Here is a 24,094-nt window from a genome sequence, read left to right on the forward strand (position 1 = left end):
GTGGTCTATTTAAATATACAGTGCTGGTCAGAATTTTTTGCCCCCCCTGGTAAATATGATCAAACATGGCTGTAAAAAAAATAAATCTGCATTGTTTATCCTTTTAATCTTTCATTCAAAAAATTGGCAAAAATCTAACCTTTCATTGAAGTAAAAGAATGGAAAGTGGGGGGGGAATCACATTATGACCAGAGATCAGAGACCATTCCTCCATACAGAATCTCTCCAGATCCTTCAAATCCCCAGATCCATGTTGGAGCTTCTCTTCAGTTCACTCACTCATCATCTATAGGGTTCAGGGGCCTCTTTTTTTTGCGTACGCCAGCTTTCACGCTCACGGTCGGATGTACTAACAGTGAAATTAACGCAAGAATGTGCGTTCCTCCACGCCAATTTCATGTCTGGCGTACGTACATTTCTCGTTGTTTTTGTCCGTTGGCGACTCTTACAGGCAATGAAGGGAAGTTGCAAACATTACACAACAAATTGTTCTACAAGTCTATCGCACCACCACCTGTGGGAAGTATTGCTATTAATTTGCAATTTATAAAATAATTGACATATTGTCACACGAACCTTATGGGAATATTCTATCAATTTTGCAATTAAGTAGGCATATGCAAATTGATACAACCCTTAGTCTATGGCAATGGCAGCTTGGCCTTATTAGAGGACATTGCTAATGGCAGAATCCGAAGAGAACGAGTTTTAAGGGGCCACAATGATTTTCTGGCCCAGGATGATGGCTGCCAAACTCTCCCACTCATATTTTTCCTTTTGTTATTAATTTATTATTTTATTATTTTTCTCATTTCTACCTCCGATAGTAGCACCTCCAATTCACTTTCTATAAAGTTATGTTTCTTGCCGCTTGCTTTCGCCATTTTCTTACTGCTTTCTTTTGCCAAAGTGGACTCATTACCATATTTAAATTGCTTTATTTAAGGGAGGAGATGTTGGGTGGGGCGTTGTGCTTGTGCATGTGCGCTCAATTTTACGTTAATTGGGATGTACAAAGAGAACATGCGTGGGATCCTTCGTACGCAGAGATCCATACATCGTTTTTTTTTTGTGTACGCACATTTACAGCTTTGTCCGTACGCAATGTTTTAGTATGAATTCAACGCAAGTCTTTGTACATGAGGCCCCAGGTCAGGGACTGGGATGGCCATTGCAGATGCTTGGTTTTGTGCTCAGTGACCCATTTTTGTTTTGATTTTGATGTTTGTTTTTGGATCACTGTCCTGTTGGAAGATCCAAACATGGCCCATTATAAGATTTCTATAAGAGGTTGTCAGGTTTAGATTTTTTATCTGTTGGTAGTTGATCGACTCCATGATGCCATGTATCTGAACAAGATAGTATTTCATTTTACACATGGGGTGCTTTTTTATCCCTGTGTGCACCAAACCCATCTTAAGTGGTTACTACCAAAAAAGCTAATTTTTTTTTGTTTCATCTGACCATTCATAGTCCATGAAACGCCCACAAGTTAATATTCATCGATTGCGAAATCATGGCAAACACAGAGAGGAAAACCAAGAAACGTAACTTCACTCTCAATGTGAAGTAGAAATTATCGTTGGCAAGGTGAAAAAGAGGAGTAAATTGTTAAATGTTATTTTTTTCCCCCATGTTGATTATGAAAAGTTAACAACGTGAGTAAGATATATATAAAGATATATCGAGTAAGATATAGCAATATATCGGGAGACATGAAGTTGGTCAGACATGATTTTGATAACTTCATTAAGTTTGTTTTGTAGAAAGCCTTTCTTTAAAGTGAATTTCGTTTTGTTTAAATTGTATCTTAATTTTAATACAATTTTCATCAACCAATTGCCTGGATTTCATAAATAAGAAGCAAATATAGCAGACAATATGACATGGAGACGCCGGCGCCACTTGCATTGCACGCAAACTGTCTGGAGCGCATCTCATCATAAATTAACCGAAATTCAGCGTGTGTCACAGACATTAGAAATATAGGCCTATCTAGAAAGCCTGAAATGTCTTTAAACGAAACAATTCAAAACGAAAAGAAATAGACTACTCTCTGATTATGTGCATTTATTATGTGCAATCCATTATGTTGAAATAACATTATTAATAATAATAAATATTTAAGAATATTTGATTGAATGCTGAATGTTGTGCTTGTTCAATTTAATGAAATTGAAGCATAATTATGATAATTAAAATAATTGATCAAATAAATGTATGTATATAGCTCCCCTGATCTAGAACCCCCTCAGCACCTGCATGAAACTGGCGCCCTTGATTGCATAAATGCCAATATTATTGCAGAACGTACTTCACTTTTCTTTTTGCAAATATGTGTTAATTTGCATTTCTGTTGTAGCTAATCTTCGTTTGATTTAGTTTGTTTTACACTGCAGATCGATCAAACGGGTGTTCGTGTAGGCTGTTAATTGTAATACTTGCTTTGTGAAGTCTTCATGTTCTTTATGAGAGGCAGTATTGCCATTTCTTTTACACAACGGTCTACAGTTTCACACACTTTCACGTGTTTCTTCCATCTGCCGACGGTGTCGCCATTTCTCATTTCACCCGTTTTTGTGCGTATACATGGGTCAGAGTTGCGTGAAGGGCCGCACATTTTCCCGTCGAGTTTGCTTTTTATAAATACCAATTATTGTGTAGAGAGCGCCATACGCCTTTTTTTTTTGCGTACGCAACGTTTATAAATGAGGCCCCTGGGCATCTTGTTCAGATACATGGCATCATGGATTCGATCAACTACCAACAGATAAAAAATCTAAACCTGACAACCTCTTATAGAAATCTTATAATGGGCCATGTTTGGGTCTTCCAACAGGACAGTGATCCAAAAACAAACATCAAAATCAAAACAAAAATGGGTCACTGAGCACAAAACCAAGCATCTGCAATGGCCATCCCAGTCCCTGACCTGAACCCTATAGATGATGAGTGAGTGAACTGAAGAGAAGCTCCAACATGGATCTGGGAATTTTAAGGATCTGGAGAGATTCTGTATGGAGGAATGGTCTCTGATCTCTGGTCAGGTGTTCTCCAAACTCATCAGCCATTATTGGAGAAGACTCAGAGCTGTTATCTTGGAAAAAGGAGGTTACAAAAAGTATTTAATAAAGGAGAACCCCCCCCCCCCCCCTCCATTCTTTTACTTCAATGAAAGGTTAGATTTTAGAATTTTTTTCTTATTAAAGATCAAAAGGATAAACAATGCAGATTTATTTTTTACAGCCATCTTTGATCATATTTACCAGGGGGGGGGGGGGGAATTATTCTGACTAGCACTGTATATTTCAACCACTTACACTTTTTTTTCCTATCAGATTACGTATCTGGGTCTGGTTGGTGGCTTTGACCTGAAAGACACAGTGTGGCGAGTGCTGAAAGCCACTTTAACAACTGCTGTGGCACGTGTGATGAATTGGAGAGGAGTCAATGGGAAGATTGGTGTCCAACGCCTGGTCGTAAAGGAAGTTGTCATTGGTGAGAACCTTTTTTAGAAGTCATTTTAATTTTTATAGCACTTTGCACAAAACACAACTATTCAAAACCGCTTTACAGAACATTGTGTTGTAATTTCTGTTATCTCAGTAATAGTAATGGTCACAAATTAATGGTTTGGAGCTTAAATCCCCTAAACAACTTTTCTCTTAAATTGATTCATTTTCGGTCATGTGTTTTACTTAATCTGTGCAATCTGACAACCCTGTGCATGGTAGTGTTCATTTTGTTAATGAAATGTTCAACGAAAAATTTTCAAACATCATATACATTTTCTTGTCCCTAATAATCAACATAATGCAGGAGAAACGTGAGATGGTGGTCCAGTGGGTTAAACCATGGAACTGATGCGCAGAAGGTTGCTGGTTCAATCCCAGCGGTCACCACCTGAGAAATAATCTAATTTCACCACAATTATTTTCCTCGTGTGGTAGCTAATATTGTCCCTTGTAATTATGAATGGTTTGCAAAAATGGAAACTGCTAAGTGAATGCACGTTATGTACTCGCCAAGCGCGCACCATTAAAATAGTCTGAATTATGCGCCACTGACTTTAAACAATATTTTTCCGGGTCTGTGGAGGAATTGTTTTGTGAAACTGCAGAATATCACCAGGGAACGTTAGTGCAGGAACACACTCCTCTTCTCGCTGAACCACCCCGCGAGCGCAAGTTCATTCCCTAATGTACAGACGTGCGTCTGTGGAGGGAGAAGTCAGCTCTGCGTCGGGTGGAGAATAGGAATGATACATGCGTCAGTGTACTTAGTCAATTGCGCTGGGTGCAAGATAGGGCCCTAAAGCCCAATTTATACTTCTGCGCGAACTTACGCCATAGCTACGTCATAGGCTTTTTGGAGCGCGCGTACCCTTCGGCGTACCCTGACGTACACCTCTCCAAAAATGTAACCACGCGTCAACTCTACGCGAACGCAAGCGCTGTGATTGGTCTGCTAGAACCGCTCCCTCTGGTTTCACATGCTCCCTCTGCATGTGTAATTGCGTGTCAACGTGGACAACGACGCAGAAGTATAAATGAAAACCAACGCGTTGCCTACTGCGTAGAGGCTCCGGCGTAGGTGCGATGCAGAAGTATAAATCAGCCTTAATACTGCTGAAAGTTTCTTTTCCAAGCATAATTTTATTATATCCATGTAGGACTGTCCTCGACTAAAGATTTTTCTAGTTGCGTTGCATCACATTAAATGCTTCTCTGCAAGCGCTCTGTTTGAGCCGCTTATAATTTGCATTTGGGAATGCAACGTGCACCAACCATCCGTAATAAGAATTATTAATAATTAAATCTGTTGTCAACAAAGAGAAATGTCTGCGGTTTTGTGCCCAAATAAAAGCTCAGTGGTTTAACTTTTGAAAGCAAGACATCCATAAATGTTTGTATTGTAATTTTACTGTTGTTCTGTAAAGTTAAAAACATTTTTTTTTATTATAATAATTGTTTATCAGAATCAATCCAAATATTATTGTAACATTATTATTATGAATGCATTATAAATACTCATTTTTCATTTACAGTGTATATTATTGCAATAGTAAGATATGTCTTTATTAAATTAATTAAAATATTAATAATAATAATAATTACAGGGGATAGGGTTAGCTATTCTGTTTTTTCCTCTTTTTTTGGCATTAGATGATCACATCCCTGGCTCACTTAAGGGAACGTGCCACCATTTTTAAAAAAATAAAACCACCTCTTGTCGTTCTATTTTCAAAGCACTCTCCTCTTCTGAAAGTTCATAGAGGTATGGTTCTGGATCTTGACTGTCTGAGAAGTCACCCTCTTCGTCTCTCACAAAATCAGCCATGTTCATCGCCATTCACTATGTCTACTGTAGGAAAAATAGTCAGCTAATATTCACACCGGTATGTTGACGGAAGTTGTGGGATTTCATGTGTTGCTGCGTGATATCTCTGCACCCAAGTAGCAGTGCTTCGCCTGTGCTTCCCCCTAATATAGTCCCTAGTCAATATCTATCTATGAAATCGGCTAGTCTTAATCTGCATCGCCATTTGTACTCACAAGACGTTATTAGGTGTTTTTTTTTGGCTCACTTTTACTGTCTTTGGACCTAAAATGTAACATTTATGCTATCTGTGTTGGTGTGTTTTTACATTAGAGTGTGCATGTCTTTTGTAATGTCAGAATACATGCAGTGTTGTAAATTTTAACCGGTTGGTGCAAAAGTATTCTAAAATGTATTTAAAAAAAAAAACTAAATAGTTTGTCATATGGAATTATGGTATTATTATGGCCCACATATTGAAAAATACAATTTTCAATTCCTTTTTGAAATTATGCTGGGAAAAACTTTCATACAGTGGTCAATCAGAGGTGTTTAATCTGTTCATAATTGCAATTAAAATATTAAAGGAAATAATTTACATTAATATATATATATATTTTTTTTTGCAGGTGCAGTCAGGCAGAATCCCCTAACTGGAAAAGCCTCAAATAAAGATATTGAATTTAACATCATTAAATGGTTGCACCTGGCTGGAGACCGAGAGGGGGGGAGGAGGGAGCGATTGAAGAAACGCGAGGCCCAACAACACATTGCCGACCCTCATTAGAGACTTCCCTGCACATCTTCTCAACATCACTTCTCAACTCTTTACCTTTCAAGTTCTTTAACTTTCTCAATTTCTCTTTAAAGTTCTCTTTACCAAGTTACTGTGATTTATTTTTATTTCTCTCATTAGTTGAACATTAGTTGACTAGTTGAACACAACATTGATACACGCTTAAAAAAACATGAATTTTGGTGTAAAAAATTAAAGTCTAAGACTCTTTGAATGTTATTTATATATATATTAATATTTATTCTTAAAATGTTTTCAACTGAATTCTACTTAAATTATTAAGTACAACTGTGTTGCTATAATTATTTATTTTTATGAAATGTTTTCAACTGAATTCTACTTAAATTATTAAGTACAACTGTGTTGCTATAATTATTTATTTTTATGAAATGTTTTCAACTGAATTCTACTTAAATTATTAAGTACAACTGAATGCTACTGTAATTATATTTATTTTAAAATGTTTTCAACTGAATGCTACTGTAATTATTCAATTCAACTGTGTTGCTGTAATTATATTTATTTTTATGAAATGTTTTGAACTGAATACTACTGTAATTATTTAAACACTTGTCAAAAGTAAATTGTTTTGAGCACATTCGTTGTTGAGTGTTTAATTTACCTTTGAGTTAATAAGACTTTTACATACTGTCAGCTGCATGTGGGCCACATAGATTTTAACAGAACTCAACCATACTAAAATTGCATGCAAGGTTCACACATGGGCCACATTAAATTGTATTATTTGGCTCATGCTTGGTGGAGTTATGGCACTCCTTTGGTTCAGTTCTGGCAAAGAAGATAAGGGCCATATATGGGCCGGCAAACACAATCTTATCTGGGCCACAGCTCAGCTGTTTATCTGGGCCAAATCTGTGCCAAAGGAAATTTGCTGACTGGGTGGGCTTCCACTTGGGTCATGGACAGGTGCGTCCCCAAATTGACAAGACTGCAGCCGTTGCAACCTGCCCACGGCCCAAGACCAAAAAGGAGGTTAGACAGTTCCTGGGGCTAGCGGGATATTATAGAAGGTTTGTACCTAATTATTCGGACCTCGCTAGCCCGCTGACTGATCTAACTAAAAAGGAGGTACCAGATACAGTTCAGGGGGGGTGGCCGGATGGCCGGATGGGGGTATGTGGGGGTGGGGGTATGTGGCGGAGGGGGCGTGGTTCTGCGAAGTCTGTAGCGGGAGCGAGGAACTGCGGAGACGAGCGGTGAGTCAAGTGCAGATCACTAACACCTGTGTCTCGTTCCAGTGATTGGCGTGGAGAGAACATAAAAGCAGCTGTCTGGAGAGAGAGGAGAGAGAGAGCTTGGGACTGGGACGTCGCGAGTGCCTGACCGCAGGAGTGAAGCAGAGAAATATTGAATGATTAAGCTGAGAGAAATTGAGTATATTGTTGCATTTGATGCGACAATGTTTTTGATGTAAACAACAAAACAGGCGCCTGAGCGCCTGTTTTGTTGTTTACATCACAGGGTTTTTCCTGGGTCAAAAATGGTCTTCGGTGGTGGCTGACAGACATGGTCATCCATACACACACGCACGCACGCACAGTAAAAAAGTACCCTACCCACGTGATCTGCAAGCGCAATACTGACAATACATTTTAAATAAGTTCAAAGAAAGTTTGTAACTTTTGCTTATCTTATTTTGATCCCACATGAAAAAATACTGTAGTATTTTATAGTAAAATTACTCTAGTAAATACTATAGTGTTTTTGAACCGTACTATAGTAAATATACTACAGTAAATTAACAAAGTGTAGTAAAATACTATAATATACTATAGTATTTTTTCATGTGGGATACCTTGATGTTGGTTTTTGTTCCTCATTTTTACACTATTTACTGATAATTGTTTTGGTATATAATCATATCAATATTAAAAAATTGTAATAAAAAAAATGAACAAATAGCCTAATTTTCTGCCATATACAATTTCATAAAATGATCAGCTAGCTAACAACAACTTTGTTCTGGGTTCACCTCACTCCAGTCTAAACTAAGTGATTTATAGGCTATTTATTTTACTACACATTATGAACATAAATAAGCTAAAAGGCTGTGAATAATTACAACTAACTCTTACACCCACTCTTGCTAAATTGGGTAAGCATACTTGTTCTCTTCAGATGTTCTGAGTAAACGATTCAACTGATTCGTTAGTTCAGTGTTGGACGGATCAGTTGTTCTAACCAGTCGTTGAAATGATTCGGTTCAAAGGAGTCATTAGGTGGTGAATCGGACATTAGCAGACGCGTTGTGTGTGAATCCCGTCTGTTAGAACATCGCGAAAGATTTGTCAACACACAGAAAACACTTCATAACCGGATAGGATTTGTTTCCCGTTTATTGAAAGTATGCTTTATGTCAGCTGGTCAGAGAATCAGTCAATGTTTTTTGAGCGCAATTCACACCCAGCGGTAATTAAAGGAAAACATCGTCTGATAGCGCCACGTGCAACATGGATTCGGTCTTCCGACCTTTTGATTTTGATTAACGTAATATGTGAAATATTAGAAAACTAAGAATGCTCATTTTGAAGACAGAGAGAGAGAGAGAGAGAGAGCGGGGGAGGAGTTCTCTGATCGTTCTCTCTGTCACTCAGTTACAAGCGCAGCATCCATTCTACATCATTCATAAATCACAATAACTCATCAAATAAAGCTTTGGCGGGACAAAAATTTGTTTTGGCGGCCGCCAAAAAATTTTCAATGTAGGAAAAACCCTGCATCAAAAACATTGTCGTAATAAAGCGACCGTCCCAGTCACGCCGACCCCGCCTTCTTCCTTCTCCACACACAAACTTACATCACAGTATGAATATTCATGAGTCTATGAATATGATTTGCTTGTTGTACAGACAATATTACGTATAACGGAACCTTTAATCATTTAAAAGTAACCTTTATCCAAATTGATTTCTTCAGCAATTATCAATCTTACAAACCTTAAGAAACATTGATCTGTTTGATCAGGACAAATAATATCTCTTATGTTTGTACAATTTGCATTACTGAAGTAATAATACAGGAAAATCAAGCTTAAATGGGTAGCTAAAATCTTACGTCTCATTGACAAAACAATAAGGATTCAATTTAATGCAATTATTGGGTTTTAATAAAACAACTACAGAATACAAAGCTACGAGTCACACGGGGGTAAATATGCATATATATGTAGGAGGAAACAAACGATATGGTACAAACAAGGAAAAATCAAACTTAACAAATAAAATCAAAGGGAAAAGAATGATGGAAAGAGAGAATCAACGAGGGAGGGAGAGAGAGAGAGAGGGGGAGAGAGAGACAGAGAGACAGTTTCAAAGCACCTTCACCAGAGCCCTCAAGAAATTTATGATTTTGTGAATCAGGAATAATTTAGACAACCTTTTACAAGCAGTTTAAAGGTGAAATAGAATACTTGCATTAGGCTTTCTCGTGTACGTGTCTGAGTTTGAATCGTCGTGGAAGTTCGCTAAGGAGTTGCGTGTCCGGGAGAATTTCTGTGAAGTTTAGGAAAGTCGCTCCAGAAGTTTGCCGGTCTCTCTCTCGTGGCCGGGGGATGCCAAAGGGATCCTTCTCTCAGGGGGGGCGAAGGCCGGGATGGTCTTCCTCGTAGTGGCGGAGTGCAAAGAGTTAACGGTCAGTTCCGTTCTTATAGAGGGGATGGCCGACGCCCAGAGAGTTGGAATGATCCAATCAGTCCGGGGAGAGAGAAGGCGCGAGTGTTCCATTGTTCTCTGGACCCCCTCCTCTTAGTTAATCAATAGGGTGGAAATTTTAAGCCTCTATTTCTTAGAAACCTGGTACTTCTATAATAATGCATCTTGTTGTAATTTCTCTTGCGAAGACAGACATCGTGGCTCCTCGGGTTGTTAATTAACTTCGACAGCCCTATCACACATAAAGAGTCCTTTGTTTATGGCTGATTTGATTAGGAGAGTCACGAGTTGGTGTGCAGAGGCCCATCCGGTGACTATTTCGGCCAAATTCTGATTGTTGCTACACTTGTATTTCATTGCAGACAATATGAACACAAAATATTTCATGTTTTGTCTGGTCAACTTCATGTCATTTGTAAATATGCATCCTTTCCTGTCATTCAGACCTGCAACACATTTTAAAAAAAAGTTGGGACAGGAGCAATTTAGGGCTAGTAATGAGGTAAAATGGTTAAATAATGATGTGATTTGAAACAGGTGATGTCAACAGGTGATTGTAATTATGATTTGGTACAAAAGCAGCATCCAAGAAAGATCCAATCCTTTAGGAGCAAAGATGGGCCGAGGATCGCCAGTTTGCCAACAAATACGTGAGAAAATTATTGAAATGTTTAAAAACAATGTTCCTCAAAGAAAGATATTTCATGATACCAAAGCTTCAGTACGTAATGGCACTTGTGTCTGCTGCGAATGTACTGCAAATGCTCTAAAGAACGCTGAAGGATAGCAGAAATGATCTTTTGTTTCTAAATTCTTTATTGCTGATCTCATGCTTTGGACAGTTGAAGCATTCAAAAATCAAACACAAGTTCAAAACTGCATCCCATCTACTTTTGTGTGAAAGCCTAGAGGTCTTGAGGAGCTGGACCGGTGGAAAACCTGTCATCTCCTAGCGTTATTTCCTTCTATACACATTGGAGGTTGTGTTAAAGGCAATACTGGCAGATGACATGTACCTTTCCTTTAGTGTGGCCATCACAATCTTAATATTTCCAAGTTTTGTGCGGGAACAGTTTATTATATCTGATGCTTTCACAAATGCAGTTTTCTCACCGTATTTATTTTGTTACTGAAAGGAAAATGCACAGCACATATTCATTTAACTGCCACACAGGATATTCACCAGTGCGCTGACCCTAAGCAAAGACCGATAAAATATGACAAAATAACTTTGCCATATTTCAGTATTTCAGGGCCTTGAGGGCTGGTGAAAGGCCACTCTATAATCTAAACTCATTTGAACCTCAGGGTTTGCTTTGTTTCTGCAAGTCTTTCCAGTGATGCCACATGAAATGATTCTAAGTTATTACATAAACCCAAGGTTTTTCTGTCTGTAACTCATTCCAGACTGATGACATATAAAACCATTCTCTCAAAAGTGAATCCTCATGTGGTGCATAAAGGTTTCTTTATATCTGAAACTCTCTCCACAGAGATCACAAATGAACGGCTTCTCTCCAGTGTGAATTCTCATGTGGCGATCAAGACTTCCTTTTTGTTTGAAATCTTTTCCACACTGTTGGCAGGTGTAAGGCTTCTCTCCAGTGTGAACTCTCATGTGTCTGGTAAGGCCTACTTTTTCAGCAAAACTCTTTCCACACTGTGGGCAGGAGAACGGCTTCTCTCCAGTGTGAATTATCATGTGCCTGTTAAGGATTCCTTTTCTGTTAAAACTCTTTCCACACCATCTGCAGGTATAAGCCGTCTCTCCAGCGCAAGTTCTTAAGTGTCTATTAAAGTTTCTTTTAAGAGTGAACCTCTTTCCACACTGTTGGCAGGTGATAGGCTTCTCTCCAATGTGGGCTCTTATGTGGTCTTGAAAGTGTCCTTTAAGAGTGAAACTCTTTCTACACCACCTGCAGGTGTAAGCCGTCTCTCCAGTGTGAGTTCTTATGTGCCTGTTATAGTTTCCTTTATGAGTGTAACTCTTTCCACACTGTTGGCAGGTGAAATAAGTTTCTGTCTTTTGAGCTTTTTCTCGTGAAGAAATTTTTTCAGTCTGTGAGCAACTAAAAGCTGTTTCTTCAGTTATGAAATCATGATTCTCATATTGTTCTTTCTCTTTCCTTCCATTCAGATCTTGACTCTCCTCTTTCAGTGACATCAGGTCTAAGGAAAAAAAGACAAATAAAATTTTACCTGCATGTTTTAACTTTTATGTTTTGATGATTTTTAATTTCATATGATTAAAAAATAAATTAAATTAATGTTTTATGCCTTTATTTGATTGTCAGAAAAATGTAAATACACAACATTTCTGATAAAAATACACAAACACAATTTCTGAAGGAAAAAAATAGATTGAAATGGATCCTTTGGATGAGAGACTGAGGTCCTGACTCTCTGTGGTCATTAAAAATCGGTAAAAGAGTAGGGGTGTAACCCCGGCATCCTGGCCAAATTTACCCATTGGCCCCTGTCCATCATGGCCTCCTAAACATCCCCATATAGCGATATGCTGATTGGCTTCATCGGTCTATCTCCTCTCCACCAAACAGCTGGTGTGTGGTGGGCATTATGGCTCAATATGACTGCGGTCTCATCATCCATGTGGTGCTACACATTGGGGTTGGTTGAGAAGATCCCCCCCCCCCCCCCTTCTATATGTAAAGCACTTTGAGTACCCAGAAAAGCACTATATAAATGTAAAATTATTAGTATTATTCTTAAAATCACTGATTGTTAAATCATTGACTATTAAAATGTAATTAAACCATTAAAATGGAATCCAGAATAAAAAAAGGAATTGGAGGGGAAATGTTTTTCATGGCCCTGAAATTGCAATTAAAATTAATAATAATAATTTATTTTTAAAAAATTACTAAAATTTGATGTAACCATTAAAATGGGAGTTTAAAAAATCTAAATCCAGAAAAATTAAAACAGAAAAAAACTTGGGGAAAAACTAAACAATTTCATAGGGCCCTAATATTAAGCAGCACCTGTGCTGTCGTCTCCACTGGTTTCAAAGCATGTCTCAGTTATATTGTCATTTTCTGCTCTTTGCAAACATCACAACCTTGTTTCTGCAGTAACTTTCAGCATGTGTCCTAAAACAACTGCTGACGTTTATGTTTTACAGTTGTGTTCAAAATAATAGCAATGTGATTAAAAAAGTGAGTAAAGCTCAAAATCCGTATAATAACTTTTATTTCAATACACGCAAATGCATTGGGAACACTGCACATCCTGCTCTAAATCAAAACATGAAGAAAAATTGATCAAATTACTTTAGAGAAAGTGAAGAGAAAGTAATATTAGGCTGTTCAAAAAATAGCAGTGTCTGCATTTTTCTATACAAAGTCAAACATTTCCTGTATATACTGAAAAATGCTTGAAGATTTCGCTTTCTTGTCAATCACTGGACTAATATTTAGTCGTATAAGCGGTTTCTGAGAACTGCTTCACATCTGTGTTGAATGGAGTCGACCAACTTCTGGCATCTGTGAACAGGTATTCCAGCCCAGATGATTGCACTACTGCACTATAGTACAGCGATGACTCATCGATGTCTCATAATTATTCATGAGTCTGTGTGTCCTTATCCTATGAGAAGAGGCCTTAATTATTCATGAGTCTGTGTGTCCTTATCCTATGAGAAGAGGCCTCACTTAATTATTCACGAGTCTGCGTGTCCTTGTCCTATGAGAAAATGCCTCGCTTACACAGCAGCACACGTTGATTGACAGGCGCTTCAAAGAGTGAGATCGCATTCGTAAGTGAGAGATGCATTAATGGATCAAAAACGCGTGATTATTTTTGCTTTGTATTAGTCTCTGCGTCGCATAAGTTCTCTTCAGTAGATCCAGAGTCTTCACACAAACGCGATTCATCCACACTGTGAGTGTAACCTCTCTTTACGGCCCATTAACCGATCAAACGGCTCATAAAACAGGGTTTTCCTACATTGAAAATTTTTTGCCGGCCACCAAAACAAATTTTTGTCCCGCCAAAGCCTTATTTGATCAGTTATTGTGATTTATGATTGACGTAGAACAGTGACTGCTGCGCTTGCTTTAACTGAGTGACAGAGAGAACGACCAGAGAGCTCCTCCCCTCTCTCTGTCTTCAAAATAAGCATTCTTAGCTTTCTAATATTTCACATATTACGTTAATCAAAATCAAAAGGTCGGAAGACCGAATCCATGTTGCACGTGGCGCTGTCAGACGATGTTTTCCTTTAATTACCGCTGGGTGTGAATTGCGCTCAAAAAATGTTGACTCTTCTCTGACCAGCTGACATAAAGCATACTTTCAATAAACGGGAAACAAATCCTATCCGGTTGTGAAGTGTTTTCTGTGTGTTGACAATTCACACACAACACGTCTGCCAATGTCTGATTCGCCACAATGACTCCTTTGAACCTAATAATTTTAACGACTGGTTAGAACAACTGATCGGTCCAACACTGAACTCACCAATCAGTTTAATAATTTACTCTGAACATCTCTGAAATGAGAACACAATTTAGCAAGAGTGGGTGTAAGAGTTAGTTTTAAAGGTCCCGTTCTTCGTGTTTTTTTGAAGCTTTGATTGTGTTTACAGTGTGCAATATAATATGTGTTCATGTTTCGCGTGTAAAAAAACACAGTATTTTTCACACTATTTACTTATCTGTGTACCGCTGTTTCCACTGTCCTAAAAACGGCTGGTGATTTCCTTGTTCTATAAAGTCCCTCCTTCAGAAATACGTAACAAGTTCTGATTGTGCAAGCGTTCCTGTGCTGTGATTCAACCGCAGCTTAGCGCACGTGGCAGCGGTTCCTGTGTTGTAATTTGACAGCAGCTTAGCGCACGTTGGAAAGGTCACGCCTCTTAACGGAGAGATGTATGCGTTCAATAATCTCTACAGCGTCCCTGGGAAAGCCAAACAAAGGTGATTTGACTCCTGGATGAAAATAACAGCGTCTCGATGACATGGCGATAAACACACTCAACGCAACAGTTCCTTTTCTCCACGCGACCGTCCGCTTCTCCACGTGGGAGCAACAAGACCGCGCCCCCTTTTTCGCGTTTCTTTGTGGGCGGAGGTTAGTCTGTTCTACTGCTCTACTGACGTAATTAAAGGTCCCGTTCTTCGTGTTTTTTTGAAGCTTTGATTGTGTTTACAGTGTGCAATATAACATGTGTTCATGTTTCGCGTGTAAAAAAACACAGTATTTTTCACACAATTTACTTATCTGTGTACCGCTGTTTTCACTGTCCTAAAAACGGCTGGTGATTTCCTTGTGCTATGAAGTCCCTCCTTCAGAAATACGTAACGAGTTCTGATTGTGCAAGCGGTTCCTGTGCTGTGATTCGACCACAGCTTAGCGCACGTGAAAGCGGTTCCTGTGTTGTAATTTGACAGCAGCTTAGCGCACGTTGGAAAGGTCACGCCTCTTAACGGAGAGATGTATGCGTTCAATAATCTCTACAGCGTCCCTGGGAAAGCCAAACAAAGGTGATTTGACTCCTGGATGAAAATAACAGCGTCTCGATGACATGGCGATAAACACACTCAACGCAACAGTTCCTTTTCTCCACGCGACACGTCCGCTTCTCCACGTGGGACAGCAACAAGACCGCGCCCCCTTTTTCGCGTTTCTTTGTGGCCGGAGGTTAGTCTGTTCTACTGCTCTACTGACGTAATTAAAGAAGGAAGTACCAGGATGTAGTCCAAGCCAGCCGTTCGCTGTAGGCTTTGAAAGGGAACTTCTGTTAAATAAAATATCTCGCTTGGCATTGAACTTTGAGCTTTATAATTTTACAGGTATTATTTATGCTCTAACAGCAACATTACACACTAACTAAAGTTTGAACACTGGAATCGCGAAGAAGGGGACCTTTAATTATCCACAGTCTTTCAGCTTAATGTTCACAATGTGTAGTAAAATAAATTGCCTATAAATCATTTAGTTTAGAGTGAGGTGAACCCAGAACAAAGTTGTTATCAGCTAGCTGATAATTTTATGAAATTTAGAAAATTAGGCTATTTGTTCACTTTTTTAATATAGATATGATTATATACCAAAACAATTATCTGTAAATAGTGTAAACATGAGGAACAAAAACAAACAGCAAGGTATCAAAATAAGATAAGCAAAAATGACAAACTTTCTTTTAATTTATTGAAAATGTATTGTCAGTATTGCGCTTGCAGATCACGTGGGTAGGGTACTTTTTACTGTGTGTGTGTGTGTGTGTGTGTGTGTGTGTGTGTGTGTGTGTGTGTGTGTGTGTGTGTGTATGGATGACCATGTCTGTCAGCCACCACCGAAGACCATTTTTGACCCAGGAAAAACCCTGGACATGCTCTTACATTTGTGTTTTTTTTTTCCAGATGCTTATAAACATATTAATGGCAAAAGTGTAATTACACTGTATTCAGCACAAACTGGGCTACCATGATATGTGAGCAACATGAATGTACATGTTTGTATTTTGGAGAGAATAATGTTTATGCATGTTTTCTGAAAGAACAAAAAAATTAGTTTTAAAATGAAGGCCTCAAAACAAACAATAGATGTATTCACAAGACTTTTGACTAATGGATGTATTTGCCAAGAGCTTTTGCTTCAAACTGATGTGAGAATCATTGAGCCGACACATTCACATACAACAATATATTAATTTACAATTGGTAAAACACGTTTTCTTTACCGAGGCCGATATGCGAGGAGGCTTGAACGAACCATGAATAATAATGTGATCACTCCTGAGAAACAAAAGACCTGCATAATAATGAGCTGCATAATGAATGAGCTTCAGGTAGGCCTACTAGATGTTAGGTTTACTAGAAAAGTACAGTAACAGTAAAAAAAATTGTTTTCTGGGGGAAAAAATCTAAATGTTTTTACTTAAAGCAAGCTAAATTATCTGCCAAAAAAAGAAACAAGATTTCAAGATTTTTTTAAAGAAGAGCTAAAAAAAACTAAAAAAAACTAATATTGTGACACTGAACCCAATTCAATATTCAATAAATACAAATAACTGAATAATTGGTAATGATGAATGTTATAAGTTAAAAATGTGGGATTTAAAAAGACATAATGCAATGCAATTATGATTTCAAATAGTATCTGGTGACTTTAGGTTGATTGGGACACTTTTTCCCAGTCATTTCAATGGCAAAAATTTTCTGAATCATTTGTAAACGATCAAATACACAATGTCGCGCTAAGGCTATTGTCTGTTATATTGACTTCTTATAAAATATATTAAAAACATTGATTAAAATTAAGATACAATTCGAAAAAAAAAGAAAACAGGCCAAATAAATCTTGTCTAAACAGTCTTGCGTCATGTTGCATGAGTTGATGTGTGTGTGGGCGTCGACGCATGGATCGTCTGTATTTGAATCTGAATGAGCGCGAGGTCCGTGGGCGTGGCTGCATTAACGATAATGAGTCAGTAATGAGTCGACTGACATATCCCACTTTTCACACAGATTACATAAACACAGAATATTTGTTTTCGTTTTGATTTACATGATTTAAAACCTGACATTTCAACGTTTCTTTAGACATATGTCTCATGTTTGTGTGTCAAGTTCTCACTAAGCTACAGGTCATTTTCTGAAGAGAATCAGATTAAACATCATTGAGAGAGAGGCTGAAGATTGCGAATCATGTTTGTTTCCCTTATTTTGCAAAAAGCACAACAATTTGTTTTTATTGTTACTGTACACACAAAAAAATAGAAACTTAACAGAATATAATGACGTATAACACTTCCATGAATGATTAAAAAAACGATAGTTATTTGAGTCTCTTTGGCACTGATAAGAAAAAAAGAGCCGATCGCGCCGGCGCAACCGCCGACTCGAGGGGGTTAAGCCACGTAAAACTCTCTCACATTTTCATGTTAAGCTTTTTAGAACATCCCATCATTTTCAACTGATTCACATTATGAAAACTGGTAAAACCTTTAGGAACTTAAAAATATAAAATGGTGAAACTCCTAATATTATTTCCAATAATTCAAAATTATGTTACTTTTCCAGATTGAATTGTCACATAGGTTGCATTGGTGCATTTATTCTGCAAACAGTAAAGGTGGAGATCAGTAAAGGTTTGCCTTTGTTGAAGTTCAGGTTTGATCATGGCAGATTTAGTCACACAAATTGTACAAGTGGCTTGTGAAGCAACAAAGGCCCTGTCCCAAATAGCACACTTCATGTGCACTTTCGGTCTTATGGACTTACAATGGCCGCTGCGTGCGTGTGTCCGTTAAGTCCATGAGACCACAGGGTGTCCCATTTGTCATTTTAGGTCTCAGAAGGTGCTCGTGAGCGCCCCCTTTGAGGTCGATATGCACCCTCGATGCACACTTCAGCCGAGCCCGCACTGGTGCGGGTTACACTGCGGACTTCTTCCCGGCAGTCAAAGCGGCATTACGTTGTGAAAGTGTGTATTCAGAGGAAGACCGTGAGGGTTTAGGGTAGGGGTGCACCGATCCGACTTTTTCAGTCCCGATACCGATACCGATGCCTGGGCTTTGTGTATCTGTCGATACCCGATACCGATCCGATATATTGTTGAATTAATAATAAACTGTATATCTTCCACCTTATACCTTCCTTGAAGAGACTAAAGGCACCAGACTTTACTAACTAAACATAACTAAGACAAAATAACAGATGTATGTAAGGTGTTGAATTCTTATTTATTTAAAAAACAATTGTGCATTCAAATCTAAAATAGAATGTAATCTAACTTCTTTAAATAAATAAAATGTAGCAGTGGAAACAAAAAACAGTGTATTGGTCAAACATACAATAGTAATCTGACAGTTACCAAACATTTTTTACACTACAGATAATTGTTTTGGTATATAATCATATCAATATTAAAAAGTAGCATTACAAATTAACAAATAGTCTAATTTTCTACCATATGCAATTTAATAAAAAATTTCAGCTAGCTAATAACAACTTTGTTCTGGTTTCACCTCACTCCAGATTAAATGATTGTAGGCTAGGCCTATTTATTTTACTACACATTGTCAACAGAAATAAGATGAAATACTGTTGATAATTAAAAATAATTCTTACTACCCACTCTTGCTAAATTGGGTAAGCACACTTGTGTTCTCATTTCAGTTGCGTTCTGAGTAAATTAATAAACTGAGTTCATGAGTTCAGTGTTGGACAGATCAGTTGTTCTGGCCAGTCGTTAAAATGATTCGGTTCAAAGGAGTCATTAGGTCACGAATCGGACATTAGCAGACGCGTTGTGTGCGAATCCCGTCTGTTAGAACATCGCGAAAGATGTCAACACACAGAAAACACTTCATAACTGGATATAATTTGTCTCCCGCTTATTGAAAGTATGCTTTATGTCAGCTGGTCAGAGAAGAGTCAATGTTTTTGAGCGCAATTCACACCCAGTGATAATTCAAGGACAAAATTGTCCGAATGTGTCACGTGCAACATGGTTTCGGTCTTCCGAGCTTTTGATTTGGATTAATATGTGAAATATGAGAGCGAACACTGATTATTTTGAAGACCCAGAGAGCACGCGCGGGGGAGGAGCTCTCAGATCTGTCACTCAGTCACTCAGTCACAAGCGCAGCATCTGTTCTACATCACTCGTAAATCACAATAACTCATCAAATTAGTCTTTGGTGGCCGTCAAAAAATGGTCAATGCAGGAAAGACCCTGACTTTGCAGTAATACCCTCGAAACAGCGACGAACTAGTTGGCGTGGCAAGCGTGAAATATCTCCTCCACACAGCCGACTCTCTGGCTCGCTCCCTTCTAGCATGCGACACACGTGAAGCTGACGAATGACGTAGGTTCTGCTGCGACGGAAAAAACACCTGGATCGGCTTGTGGATCTGTTAATTTTTCCGATCCCCGATCCAGCTATTTTGTCAGTATCGCGGCCGATATCCGATCCTAATATCGGATCGGTGCACCCCTAGTTTAGGGTGCCATTTGGGACAGGGTCAAAGACTGGCTGTAGGGAGTACTGTCCCAACAGCAACAAACAATTTCCGAGACTATAGAAACGCAAGAATTTCCACTTTTCACATCCTCTTGGCCAACCAGAAATGTAAAGAAAAAGCACATCGAGATGAAGACTTCATCAGACCAGGCTGAAGTTATGTTGACTGAAATCTGTTCGCTGGGAGCCAGTCTAGGCAGTATTGACGGCAGATTAAGTGCGATTGACAGTCGCTTGGACAATATTTCTACTTCAGTAACCTCAATACAGGAAGCCCTTTCTAATTTGTCTGGCAGAGTGTCGTCAAATGAGACACGCTTAACGGAGGTCGAAATGCAGAATTTCCGCTGCTGAGGATGGCATGCTGTCTCACGATAACAAAAATGCATCTTGGGAAAAATAATTGTCTTCACTTAGAGCCAAAGTAGACGACCTGGAGAATCACAGCAGATGCAAAAACCTAAGAATCGTCGGCCTCCCTAAAGCCGAAGGCTCTGAGACGTCGCACAGTTTCTTATGAAGATGCTACAGAAATGGGTCGACCTTACACCTGACTCACATTTTGAGATTGAGAGAGCTCATAGGTCTCTCCGCCCCATCCCGGGAGCAAACCGCCCACCACAAAGTGATAATCTGTGGCTTCTCTATCCGTCATTGTGTTAAACCCGCCAATAGCGCGCCAGGTGGATAAGACGGTTTGTGATTGGTCCTCGCAAATTCGTAACAGAAGCAGGATAGAAATATGTACAGGTTTCCAGCCTGAGCTGCAGGGATCAAATCGTCATCAGATCAGGCTGGGTTTACCTGGTCTAGGCCATTTCAGGAGCGACTCGCAGAACAGGATAGCGGATTCAGTCAATTAAAAGCGCTCGTCATTCCTGAAACTTTGCAGAATAAATGGACGTTGGTCCTCTAAGAAACATGACAAAACTTTTCTTCAAAATGTGAATGTAGTTTCCCAACCGGGGTGCCGTCTGAAGAGAGCAGGGGTGCCGTGTAAAAGTCCTTCAAATATTTTTTTTGTTCACATTTTTCAAATAATTCTCTCTTTGTAAACTTTGTTCAATGCATGCGAGTGCTGTCGTATGTTCGAATATGACCAGTCATTTTCGCCGTCATCACCCGGGTGACGTGCCAGAAGACGCGAATGAGAAGTTGCGTGCGCTGTGAGAAAATGTGTCTGTGCGCTCATCCAAAAGCGCGCACACGTCTCACAGCGCGCACATATTGAGTTCTCTTTCAAGTCTTACTTTTTGTGTGAGTTTGTCCGTTCAAGAGTATGTCAACATGTCCATCTTGATGAGAATTCTATCAGACATAGCCTTAAGTCAACTTTATACAGCCGAGAAAGACGACACATTAGATCTTAAAGGGGCAGTAGCCTTTACTACTGTCTGTTTAATGTCAAACAACAAAAGACAAGGACATCACTCACTGCTCTTGATTGAATAGTTTTTGTAAGTTTAAAAATGATTTATCTTTAATGTATACAGTCAAATATGCAATGTTATTTTACATTTGATCAATTTCTGTACCTGAAAACTAATGTTAGACGTACATGAAAAACCTGAAAAGCATTGTTTATTTTATTAGTAGGCCTATCTTTGCTCAATAGTATTTATTTGTGCTGCTGCTTGTATTTAAATTATTTGTTCTTATTATTTTCTTTATTTTTATTTGACAGTAGTGCTTTTTTCACTGAACATAGCAAATACTGAACCGTACCGAAACCGTGAACATAAAACCGTGATACAAACCGAACCGTGAGCGATCTGTACCGTTACACCCCTAGTGTAACGTATGCGAGGGGGGGCCACAAAATGGAGAACATTTTCAAAGGTTGGGAAACACTGGTTTAGACTACAGAAAGCAAGCAGTGCAGCCGTTATAGTGCGATCAACAGAAAATCCCTCTATAAACAATGACTAACGGCACAAAATAAATCTCTAATTTACATCGAGTATAAGCGTTGCTTGTTATTATTGATCTGCGATCGTGTAGACTTGAAGAATGACAAGTTTACTCCAGCAGGACTGAGGACATTCACAAGACATTCTTCACAAATATCCAATGACTGAGTTCAGCTTTGAGAATGAAACCAACCTGTTTGTTCTTCAGTTTCTTCATGTTTCACTCTCAATGTTTCTTCAATCTTCACGTCTTCTCTCTCCTCTTTCTCTGTTTGTTCCTCAGTTTCTTCATGTTTCAAACTGAATACATTTTCAATCTTCAGGTCTTCACTCTCCTCTTTAATAAACACCATCTTTATAAAGGATCTCAGTCGCTTCTCCAGGAGTTTTTCTGTGAGTTTGTCTTGTTTAAGATGAGACTAATTAACAGAAAGAAAAATAAATCCACATGAAATCTTTGAGTGTCTCAATCAGCATCAGCACAGTCTCAGTAACACTCAATATATACATACACACATTTATTTTATTTAATGATTGTAGAAATAGAGCGCTTTGAATCACTGAATCGTTTTTCAAAGCAATTGACTCAATCTCTCATCTCTACTCGCCAGAGACTGAACTCATGTTTGAACTGATTCACGATAGAGAGAGAAATGAGAAGCTGCTTCTGTTACTCATGAGTTTATTCTGTTACTTTACTCACACAACGTTAATAAGTGTTAGATAAAGCAATGCAATGTTACATTTAATAATACATCATTCAATCTGTGTCATCTGTAAAACTTTGAAGATTGTTTCTATTGTTTAAACACTTTAAACGCTTAAAACACAAACCTTTCTCCAGCCGAGTCACAACAGATGCAGGAGCGCGTCGCGGACTTATGACGTCACACCACCACACCAAAATAAAAGTCCCGTTCACACACTCCAGTCCACATTCACAGAAGTGCACACATACAAATAATACAAGAGATGACAGAAATTCAGAGTTGAGTGTTTTGGTGAAATACATGTTGTTCAATGATGTGCTGAAAACATGAAACTAGTAAAGACTGAGAGACTTTGTCTAAAAGTTAAAACTGTTTTGTTTAGGGGAATCAATTATTTATCTTATTTATATAAATGATCTATATCTAGATATATAGATTTACATCTAGATATATTCTTAATGATAAATATATTATTAAATAATAAATATGTAATATAAAATCCCAATAATTTTTGAGTGACAGTGAAGAGAAGACATTGTTGAATAAAGTCATTATTTTTGTTTATTTGTTTGCGCATGAGAAGTATTCTCATCGCTTCATAACATGAAGATTGAATCACTGGAGTCACATGGACTATTTTTAAAAAAGTTTTTACAACCTTTCTGGGAAATGAAAGTGTTAAATTACTGTCTATGGAGAGGTCAGTGAGCTCTCTGATTTCATCAAAAATATCATAATTTGTGTTCTGAAGCTGAACGAAGGTCTGACGTTTGCATTGCTGAAATGAGTACATTTATAGTCTTTATGATCACTGTAAAGAAACCCAGATCTTCAATAAGTCTCGGTAGGTTTATAAACTTTAATATCAGCAAACAACAATATCATTTTACTTACTGTAGTTAAATTCATTTAATTTAAATAAACCACGTCTTTTGTACCATATTTTATATTTATAAATAGCATCAGCTCCAATATATAGTGTGTCATACATTAACTTTTCAAAACAGAAGAGTCGAGATTAGAGACTGTGGAATATTTATGTTAATGGAAAGTTGTAAATGACTACTGCCAGCAGCCATATCTCCCTGCAGCCCAAGACTGGTTTCCCACTGAAGCTAAGCAGGGCTGAGCCTGGTTAGTACCTGGATGGGAGACCAAACTGGGAAAACCAGGTAGCTGCTGGTAGAGGTGTTAGTGAGGCCAGCAGGGGGCGCTCACCCTGTGGTCTGTGTGGGTCCAAACACCCCAGTATAGTGATGGGAACACTATACTGTAACAAGCACCGTCCTTCGGATGAGACGTTAAACAGAGGTCCTGACTCTCTGTGGTCATTAAAAATCCCAGGATGTCCTTCGATAAAGAGTAGGGGTGTAACCCCGGCAAAAAAAAAATGTGTCAAAAAAAAAAAAAATGTGCCCATTGGCCCCTCTCCATCATGGCCTCCTAATCATCCCCATATATATATACGATCGGTATCATCCTCAGTCTCCTCTCCACCAATCAGCTGGTGTGTGGTGGGCGTACTGGCGCAATATGGCTGCGGTCGCATCATCCAGGTGGTGCTGCACATTGGTGGTGGTTGAGGAGATTCCCCCCTTCAATGTAAAAGCGCTTTGAGTGAGAGCCTAGAAAAGCGCTATATAAATGTAATTAATTATTATTATTATTATTATTATTATTACTGGGTTCTGTTTGCC

The 24,094-nt window shown here is 38.5% G+C and overlaps 1 protein-coding gene and 1 pseudogene across 2 annotated transcripts in view; both read right to left on the bottom strand.

Annotated features, from left to right (window-relative positions):
• The window catches only part of LOC307143792, an 838,852-nt pseudogene that overhangs the window by 617,972 nt on the left and 196,786 nt on the right, over nucleotides 1–24,094 (bottom strand). The window lies entirely within an intron of this gene.
• Nucleotides 9,226–22,589, bottom strand: LOC307130679 (uncharacterized protein). Its single transcript, XM_079823777.1, has 3 exons — nucleotides 22,522–22,589; nucleotides 21,881–22,106; nucleotides 9,226–11,955 (listed from the first exon to the last, which is right to left on the bottom strand). The coding sequence occupies exons 2-3, from the start codon at nucleotides 22,038–22,040 to the stop codon at nucleotides 11,219–11,221; spliced, it is 897 nt and encodes a 298-aa protein (XP_079679903.1). The 5' UTR covers nucleotides 22,041–22,106; nucleotides 22,522–22,589; the 3' UTR covers nucleotides 9,226–11,218.

Source organism: Gobio gobio (genome assembly GCF_949357685.1).
Source record: "Gobio gobio genome assembly, chromosome: 1".
Taxonomy (NCBI): Eukaryota; Metazoa; Chordata; class Actinopteri; order Cypriniformes; family Gobionidae; genus Gobio; species Gobio gobio.

What these genes read in the sequence shown, in the direction of transcription:
- LOC307130679 (XM_079823777.1), bottom strand. Translation starts at nt 22,040, where the DNA reads ATGGTGTTTATTAAAGAGGAGAGTGAAGACCTGAAGATTGAAAATGTA. An exon ending in AGAAACTGAAGAACAAACAG is followed by an intron (nt 11,956 to 21,880) that starts GTTGGTTTCATT and finishes TTTTTTCCTTAG; the next exon opens with ACCTGATGTCACTGAAAGAG.